The sequence below is a fragment of the Ciconia boyciana genome, chromosome 4 (genome assembly GCF_034638445.1).
Source record: "Ciconia boyciana chromosome 4, ASM3463844v1, whole genome shotgun sequence".
Classification (NCBI taxonomy): domain Eukaryota; kingdom Metazoa; phylum Chordata; class Aves; order Ciconiiformes; family Ciconiidae; genus Ciconia; species Ciconia boyciana.
The window spans coordinates 28,667,903-28,677,356 of record NC_132937.1 but is presented as its reverse complement, the minus strand read 5'-3'; the positions used below and the strand labels follow the sequence as shown (position 1 = coordinate 28,677,356).

Genomic DNA, 9,454 nt, shown 5'->3' with positions numbered 1-9,454 from the left:
GGTCTGCTAATAAAGTTTAGAATTGCCTTAAAATCCTTAACTGAGGGTAGGTGACTACACTGGTCTTCCTGATGATTGATATAACCTCTGTCTATCATGAGAATAGATTTCAAGTCAACACGGACACAGCAGTGTGATGCAAGGTCAAGGCATCCTTTTGAAGCCAAAAGGAGCTGTTTTAACACATACGAACAGGTTGGATAATTTATCAGTTGGAGTACATTGATATTCTGTTGATCATTCTCTTCTGAGAATTTAACAGTTGTGAGGCAACAGTAGGTGGTGCTTTCACATGAGGCAGGTCAAGAAAAATGCTCTTCAAAAAAAGATTTTAGTGCCTCAGGAGCAAACAATGCTCCTCTATTAAAAATCCTTATCTGTAAAAATATTCTCTTGTGAACCAGTTGAAGTAATTCCTTTTTTTTCTCCTGAGAAATGCTGATGTAATTGGATTTCCCTCTGCTATCCCATCAGCAAAGGGAGGTCCAGACTTAGTAGGAACATAGTGGGATGCTGAGATGAATGTAAACACCTCTTCTTCTGACTCATAACAGGAAAACTAGCAAGTAAGTTTTGGAAGATCTCTAAAAGGCTTGGCAGAGGTTGTGTACTGGCTCTGGCTACAAGATGAAAGCAAAATAGGAACACTTCTGGCAAAGCCACCAACAGCATAATCCTCAGTGAGAGCAAATATCCCATTGGTCCTACTAGAAAAATTAACAGACACATTGTCTACCTATGAAAAGAAGAGCAGAGAGCCACACAGCAGCTTGCAGTTGGCTGAACCTTGGACTGGAAGGGCTAACTTCAAATTCAGTTTTACTGTACTCTTTGAAAGTGGCATCCATGGTAAGAGATCATCTCTTCCTTTTTCCAAGTGTCTGCTGGAGAGAGATGCAGAGGAAGGAAGGAAGGAAGAGCAAAAATTAATACTAGCACACAGTCCTGTTTTCATGAGAGAACTTCTGATTTATCTGTCTCCTTGTTAACCAAAAGGCTCTGCACATAAGCCAAATAGACTATGTTATGAAACAGATCAGTTGCAGAAAGATGGAAGTATCAATTACTTAAGAAAATACATATGGAAATACAGAGGAGGAAAATGTGGGAAATAGAATCTATATAATCTCATGTATACTTAGTTAGAATAACCTAATACAAAAATAAGAAATGGAGAAAAAGTATTTTAAAAAGAAGGGTTGAATTTTTAGAACAGCTCAAGTGGCACAAGCTACAGGAACTTTCATTTTCCTAAAGCACAGTAACACTTTTTTGGAGTCCCACCCAAAGTAACCTAAATTTCCTTTAGCACTCCAGTAGCGAGACATTTCCATCTGACTCCAAGATACTGAAATTTCACAGCTTTAAGCATAAGATTATTTTATTGGGTTAAATCATATACATAGACTTAGAAACTTGAATTTAGATATCCATTTCATAAGAATGACTGTTTGAAACAATTTTTTCTATATTTTGTACTTAATTCCACACATTTGACACCTTAATATATGTTTTTGTCTTTGGTTTCTTTGGTAGCTTCAGTCAGAAAGCTTAAAAAAAAACAAAACGAACTTCTTCCAGAAAAAAAACAACTTTCTTCCAGGAAGTTAAAACAAACAAACAAACAAAAAACAACAAAAAAACCCAAAAAGAGACACCGAAAAAACCACCCACCACCAACCAAAAAACCCCAAGGAAACAAAAGAATTAAAATAGAGGAAAAAGACAAAGCTACAAAAGTAAGAAGATACTACTTTGACAATCTTTATTCTTTAATACGATATCTTGATTATTAAGGGATTCAGAGAGTAATAAAGAAAGTGGTACCTACTAGTCACTGGCTATCTTTAGCCATACATCTTCAGAAGAAGTCTGTCTCTTTGTCAGAGCTCTGGCTGAGATATTTAAACTAAGGGACTACTAAAGAGATGTCAAATTATGTGAAAAGACAGCTTAAGATACACAGGGCTGGCATCTATGTTTTATTTCCAAAAATACTGCCTCAATAAAGAAAGAGAAATAGGTGTAATTCACAGGGAACATACAAGGAAAGGTAGGTGCATTTTGGGCTTCCTAGCTCCTCAAAGTCACGCTCATACCTTCTGAAGATGGAAGAGAGTGTGTTTAGCTGTGGAACAAGCTACTTTAAAGATCCTACACAGGCTTCAAGAACTGTACTTGGCATTGGAACACGTGCTGAAGTCTGCACTACAATTTGTACAATTTTGTAAGAAAAAGGAACAAGTATTCAGTAATAGCTACTACCCACAGAATAAATACAACCCTGAAACTTGCTTTTGAAATCACATTGCACAGCTTTATGTAAGGCAGAAGAGGTAAGGCATCAACAGACTACTCTGATCCTCAATTGGAATATTTTTAAATAAGCTAAAATAATGGAAGGGTATTTTTCTTTTTCTGATGTATAAAGACACAACAAATAGAAGGAAGGCAAGTTCAGAAAATACAAAGTTGAAAAGGACCTTCTGAGAGAAATATACGCCTTGTGATGACCAACTATGTGCACCCTCCTAAAAGTATTTAATATGACATTTAAGGAAGTGGCCTGTTTGAGTGGGTTTCTCAGCCACCATTTAAAATTGAAGGTAGGAAAAAAATCCACTAACCATGGAGCATCCAGTACTAATCAGAGTTGCCCAAAGAGTAGGTGTGTAGAAGACTGTACGTGGTTGGTCTGGAAAGTTTGGTCTGGATGGCTTGAAGGCTGAACATAGACTTAGTGACAACTTCTGCCCCCAATTATTTCACATGAATTTCAATGTGAAGGGAAGGAAAGGAATCCTCTCTCTCTCAAGTAGAGCAATACCTTCAAAAGAAATTTGCTTTCTAGTTCAGAACATAAACCTCCCCCTTCCTTGTGGTGTTTTGGTTTTAAAATGGCACTGATACTTTGAGAACATAGCAGACAGACCTTTTGGAGGAATAAATTATTTGAGGAATAAATTATTTGAGGAACAAATTTCTGCCTTTCCAGAAATCTCTGGCAACTGGGCACAAGTTTAATCAAATCATCACAGATGCGGATTTTGAGAAACTGAGTTCTAAAATAATTGTTAAAATTCTGAGTTTTCCGACCTGCTACTGAGCTGGTCAGAACTGAGAATTTTATACAATGTGTAACAGCTGTTGGAATTTTTTAGAAAACCCCACTATGTGCATTATTATTTTTTTCCAACCAGTACTTTTGGACAGCAAATAAAAAGAATTGATGAGGAGTGATCCAAATCACAGAGAACTTAGTATTACATGAATCTGACCTGCAGATTTGTATGTGGAGATGAAGTGGTACTGTTCAGAACTGCAGGGATGCATCAGACAGATGTTCAAGGCTGACCTTGAATTTGAAAATCCATCTCCACACAGAACTCTTCAGAATCAAAAAATTCTCATAAATTTGAAACAAATAGATTTTCTCAAGGAATTATTACACTTCGTTTGCCTGTTCTCAGAGAGCACATTTAGTCTAAGCAGGCTGTACAAACCCACTGAATTTCTCCTCTACGCATGTATTTCTGGCTTACAGCAATTTGAGTGCAGTTCAGGTTCTGTAGTATTTCTGTACAAGCATAAACCCTAACAAGAGAACTAAACATGCAAAATAAGAGAGAGAAAGAAGGCTGTTCCCCAAAGAAAGTGTAAGTCTTCAGTCTGTGCTTGTGAAGTCAAAATGAGAAGCAGATGATCCCCTGTATGGTTTCTCAAAAATAAATTAACTGTAGTGACAGACTTGGGTTTTTTCTGACAAATTTTGTAGTCCTCTATGGTTGGGAAGAGAATTGCAAATAAGGGATAGGTAAAACAAATGCAGAAGCTATTTTGGGAGAAGGGAAAGGAGGAAGTGCATTGAAAATGAGCTGATTGACAAAAAAAAAGGGGGGGGGTTTACATCCAAACCTAGCAGTCAAAGAGGTGTCCCATGAGACATGGTTTAGTGCTCACAACTACAGCTTCCAAAAGACATAGACTTTTTACATTACAAACACAGAAGTAGCATCCTGTTTAATCCTGTTTAATCCCCTGGGGAGGTGGGGGTGGAAATCAGCTAAAATCACCATTCTAGCTTTTAGGAAGCAGGATACTTGTTTTCAAAACAGAAATATGAGCCTTTCAACACAGCTGCACTAAGCACAGTGATGGAGAAAAGCTCTTTCAAAGTCAAAACAAATTTCTTTAAACAGTCACTGAAATAATGAGAAATACTTGCCACTCTGTGTCGCAAACTGTAACTGGGACAGTCAGTTATTTGGTGACGTACTTTTGCAACTCCAGTGTTGTACACTCCCTTGCCTGGATGGATGATTGCCAAAATGTATGCCACACACTTGTACAACCACTACACTGGTGTTTGGTTGCCTGAGCTATTGCTGTTCTGCACAGGATAAACTCACCCCTCCCACTCCTTCACTTCCCCCCAAACCAACCCTCAGGTTAAGGATTTTTTTGAAGAGGATGTTTGGAAGAGACATTTAACACAGTAGCTGCAAGTAGTGTATGAAGTTGCATGTATGCCAATGAAAATTATTCCTTCCTAATACAGAGAAGTCCAAAATTAGGTGGGAAACCATATTTGAATAATGTAGAAACTAGAAACTACATAGTTATGTCTGATGGGTTGAACATAGACTGGCAAGAATTCTCTCAGAATAACCCAAAAATGGATTCCCTGGATGCCTTACAGGTGCCCCAGGCATAATTTGAGCATTGTGAGCACAATGAGAAAGGGATCAGTGAAGTGTATGCACATTCTAGGATAAAAACTTGCAAGTTTCATTTTGGAAGGGTCCAAACTGAACTCTTACAACATTTATTTTAAATAAATGAAATATGAAAATACTATGAATTTATTTGTATGTAACAATAACACTTTAATATTTAGTCAAGGAACCATGAAATCTAAAAACTCACTACTTACATTAAGAACTCACCCATTACAACTCAGTACTTTAATGATAAGATGACAAATTCTCTGAGGGATATGGAAACGCTTGTATAAGGATGGTGTGGCTCTTCAGTGAGTGGAAGCAAACTAGGATATAGGACTTGTGCCTTGGGCTTTTGCTGTTTCTAGGGCGTGAGACTTCAGGAGTGTCGGGTGCGTAACAAAAGCATTAGGTGTTTGTTAATTCAACTCCATTAGTATCTGTCTGGGGCTCGGAGCTGAAATGTGTTAGCTTTACAGTAAGGACCAGTTGACCTGATCCATTCATTACCCTGGAACATTAACAACACCTGCATTTAGGCAGAACATCCTGCTGTTTAACTAGCACCAGATGAGTCAGACTCGATTACAAACTTTTTTTGTCATGAGCCACAAACACATTTAAGAGCTATTTCAGTGCTACAAGGTATTTCATGTTAGAGCTAATGCTTAGCACAATCTAATTATTCCACAGTAACAATATTCTCACTAGTGACACCACAACAGCAAAAGTAAGGCTAAATTTTGACTCAATTTTAAAATTTTAAATAGCTTTTTTAATGGCCACACCTCACTAAAATACTCATGCTGAATATTGCCCATGCCTACCTTTATACATGTTAGAGTTGTTAATATAAGCAATAGAGAACTTAAAAAAAATACAAAAGGGCATTACTGAATCATTTAAAAAAATACTTCTTTATAATTAAAGTTTTGTCAAAAACTATTGTGATCTTTTATAGTTGCAGATAATGAAAATACTCAAGAATTATTCTGCAATTTTACAGTACTGAAGTGGAAGATTAAAAATAATCATTTCATTTTTATTTATTTAGATTGTGGAAGTGTCTATGTTTTCTTACAAAGTACAATATGGCTAGTGTTAATTCTAAAAGCTTGACAGTATCCCTTTGTTAGGTAAGCTACCACAACAACTTTCCACGTACAGAACCTGTACTCAAAGGGAGAAAGCAGTAAGAATAAAAAAAAAATTCAATAATCATTATAGTTATGTATGTAAAAATCTATACAGTGAAAAAAATACTACAAAGCTATGTCAACACAAAGGAGTAAAATTCTGTTACTGTATCAATTACTGCACTGCAGCACTTTTTTTTTTTTTAACTTTTTTTTTTTTATGTAAAAAAACCCCCAAACCTTATCTTGGTAAGTGCTGTTGCCAATAATGTGGTTCATGTTGGTAAACCCGCGACTGCTACTCAGAGACTGAGCACTGCACAGATTACAGCTGCAGCCTCGGGCTTTCTATTTAATATCTCTGAAAATCATCAGCCCATGTTATACACAGCTAACAGGAATTTGTTTCCCCAAAATGAACACTACTACCTTTTTCTTTCATGAGTAATCAATGTTTGTGATAGGCAAAACAAAACTAGGTATTACTCTGGGTAGTACAGAAGAGGAAAATTCAACTCTTAACTAGTGAGAATCTTATTCAATAATCTATAATTAATTTTATAAGTCTATATTATATATTATAGCCAACAGATCCCATCAAGGAGCATGTATGCCCTTTGGCATATTACACAATATAGTAATGGTCCAAATCCTTTCAACTAAGACAACTTTAGACTTCAGGTTTGTATTGTTTAATTATAATTTCTGTCCGATAATTATATTCCAATAAATACCAAGCAAATTGAAATAAAAACCCTTCTTTGCTACTGGAAAAGCCACATGACCAGGCAACAATCTGTTTATGAACAAGGAAGTATTTGTATTACCTATTAAAAATAAGATGTTTAAATACAAATAGCATCAGAAATGGCTAACAGACTAGTGACAACTTCATTTTAGACTGCATCTGTATGAAATTCTTGTTTTTATCATTCGGGAGTTTCCTTGTGAAGTTTTTTCAACTCTTTCTATTAGTAACATGTGACATGTCATACAACCCCTCTATTCTCAAAGTATGACATTTCCACTATAAAAGCTGCTCCTGGCCCTGAGAAAGATAGCATTTCATTGTTTTCTACAAAAATGTCCTGCTTCCAGAGCTGCAGAGGAGTGACTTCTGGTTTTTCTACTTCTCCCTGCTTTAACAATACCTATCTTAGCCTGAGAGGTGGCTTTTTGTACAGTGAAGAAAACACCATTAGCAGTGAAAACAAAAAGGTGTCAAAATATTTCTGTTCAGAAAAATTCCAGTGGTGAAACAGCAAAAAGGCATTTCCCATAGGAACAATTACTAACTAGATTCTGAGGAGTTATTAATAATTTCAGTTTAATGGTCTTTTTGTACATGAGAATACTTTGGAATACTGTTACTATTCCTCACAAATCAAATAACGTATTAGAATTCTGCAAGATAGTTTCATAAAAAACAGCCTCCTACCATAAATTAAATTTGTAAGGAAAATAAACATAAGAGAAAGATTTACTTATTGAGGAACACCTGTTTTAGATAAATACATGTGAAAACACAGCAGGGTTTAATAGTCCCCTAAAAAGTTTACCTATTTTAGATTTTTTTCTCTTTGCAAATCTGCTGCTTTTCTTACTCTCTAGAAAGGCGAACTGCTTGTGAAAGGCTTGTGGCAACGTAGTCAAAACAAATGCTTCTGAAAGCTTTCAATAGCATTTTTTCAATTTACAAAATGTGAAAACATCTTTCAATTAGTAAAAAAAATAGTCTAATATACAAACATTTTTTTCAAAAATTCATTTGTGAAGGAATGTAGTGTAATTACCCAGACTCATACCCATTCACTCCTCAGATACTGGTAGCTGTCTCCTCTTGACACAAACCTCTCTATATTAACCCAAAGAAATGCATACATGGCCAGTTAGCCCAAGCAGAATAGTCATTCAGCTTTCCCCAAATTTAAACTATCATAAATTACCATTTGGACAGTATTAGAAAGAAATTGAAGCATACAAGGAATAAACTATAGTTTCTTTTTATATCAAAATGTACTCTTGAAAATGTGTTTGGCACAGTGCTAAATCATATAGTTAATACTAAATATTGCAGGATACAATAAAACCCTGGAGTTAACTTGTGTTTACACCCTTTAAGGGATAAAAATAAAAAGATACCAATTATTCAGAAGTCAGCCTATACAAACTGTATAAACAATATTTTATGTCTTGTTTTGAAAACCACTAATATAGTAAATTTTACATAAAAGACTGCAAAATAATATAAATGGATTTAAACAGATCTTTACAATAAGAAATTCAAATGGAAACAGACAAGTAACAAAGAGAAGTAAAAAAATTTATTGCAGTATTCGTTCCACCAGATTTGCTGGGGATCCCTTTTCTTGTATTATTTCAGGGTGACCTAATACATCAAAATCTACATTTACAAAAACTCCTCCTGCAGATAGGTCATAGATACTGCATGCTTTTTTTTTCTTTTCTTTTTTTTTTTCTTCAACAGAATAAATTATATATCCAGGAGATTCTGCCATTTTACAGCCTGGAAAAACAATGCTTCCCTGGAAACTGGGCTAAGCTAAAGAAAGCCATCCGCTGCTAGGTTAAACTCCAAGAACACTTTATTAAGAACATTAACAGACTAATTTCCAACATTCACTTGTTTATTTTTTTTTAAACAGAAAGTTTTTTTTCAAGATATAAACAATTTTTTGTTAAACTATAATACAGTGGGAGTAAAAATGAACTGAGAAGTTTCTGCTGCACAACAGCGAAGGAAGCTCCCACATAAATGTTTACCAAACATTTCCTTCTTTTTTCCTGCGTCCCAGGTTCCATTCTTACTCTTCATTTAACTGATTTTTTTGCCAGAAAGTTGATATTTCAAGTTTTTCTGTTATTTCAATTCCTGTAAATTTGGCTGCATGTACAAATTCATTAGCTGGAAGTTCCATCCTTGGCAGCATACAGCGATCGTAAAGTCTGCACAACTTTATTAGTCAGCTTATTAGCACTCGTTAGAGCAATTTTTTTGTAAATAATGTCTGACTCCTTAATAGTGTCTACCCAAGGCACCAGTTTACGGCCATCACGGCGCTTAGCCTCAGTCCAGGAGCCACTGTAGGAGCCTGCCATCCACTGAACACTGAAGCCATTGCTGGTTTTCTGTACTACTCTTGCAATTTGTGGTCGGTCTTTGTACTTTGGACAGCAAATAGCGATGACATCCATGACATCAACACTTTCATTCATCTGTGCTGCCAACTCCGTAGAGTCTGAATTTCGTTTTGACCTTCTCAATGACTAAAACATTGGGGGGAAAAAAGACCAAGTGTTACACAAAAGAACTTTAGTGAAATTATTGCTTTTATTGCTTTTAATCCCTTGACGCCGGGAGTTGGGATTTCCCGGCACACATTCCATTGCCGGCAATGAGACGCACCGCGACCGCCAGCGCCAAGGGGTTAACATATCCTTGTAAAACCACATACTCTTAATTTGTACCCGTGTCTTTATCTCTTATTGATATATAAAATTATATATACACATGAATCATAAAGCTACATAAAAACTTGGCAACAATAAAAAGGATAACACACAGTACATTCCAAA

General features: G+C 35.8%; 1 protein-coding gene across 5 annotated transcripts in view; it reads right to left on the bottom strand.

Annotated features, from left to right (window-relative positions):
• Positions 1-7,418: 7,418 nt before the first annotated feature.
• The window catches only part of NIPBL (NIPBL cohesin loading factor), a 171,867-nt gene continuing 169,831 nt past the window's right edge, over positions 7,419-9,454 (bottom strand). Inside the window, exon 47 of one of the 5 annotated variants that reach the window (XM_072858656.1) lies at positions 7,419-9,145. In XM_072858656.1, the coding sequence (XP_072714757.1) occupies positions 8,780-9,145 (366 nt within the window). In that variant the 3' untranslated portion in view covers positions 7,419-8,779. The remainder of the gene's footprint in view (positions 9,146-9,454) is intronic. The other 4 variants (XM_072858658.1, XM_072858659.1, XM_072858660.1 and 1 more) reach the window with 4 other exon arrangements.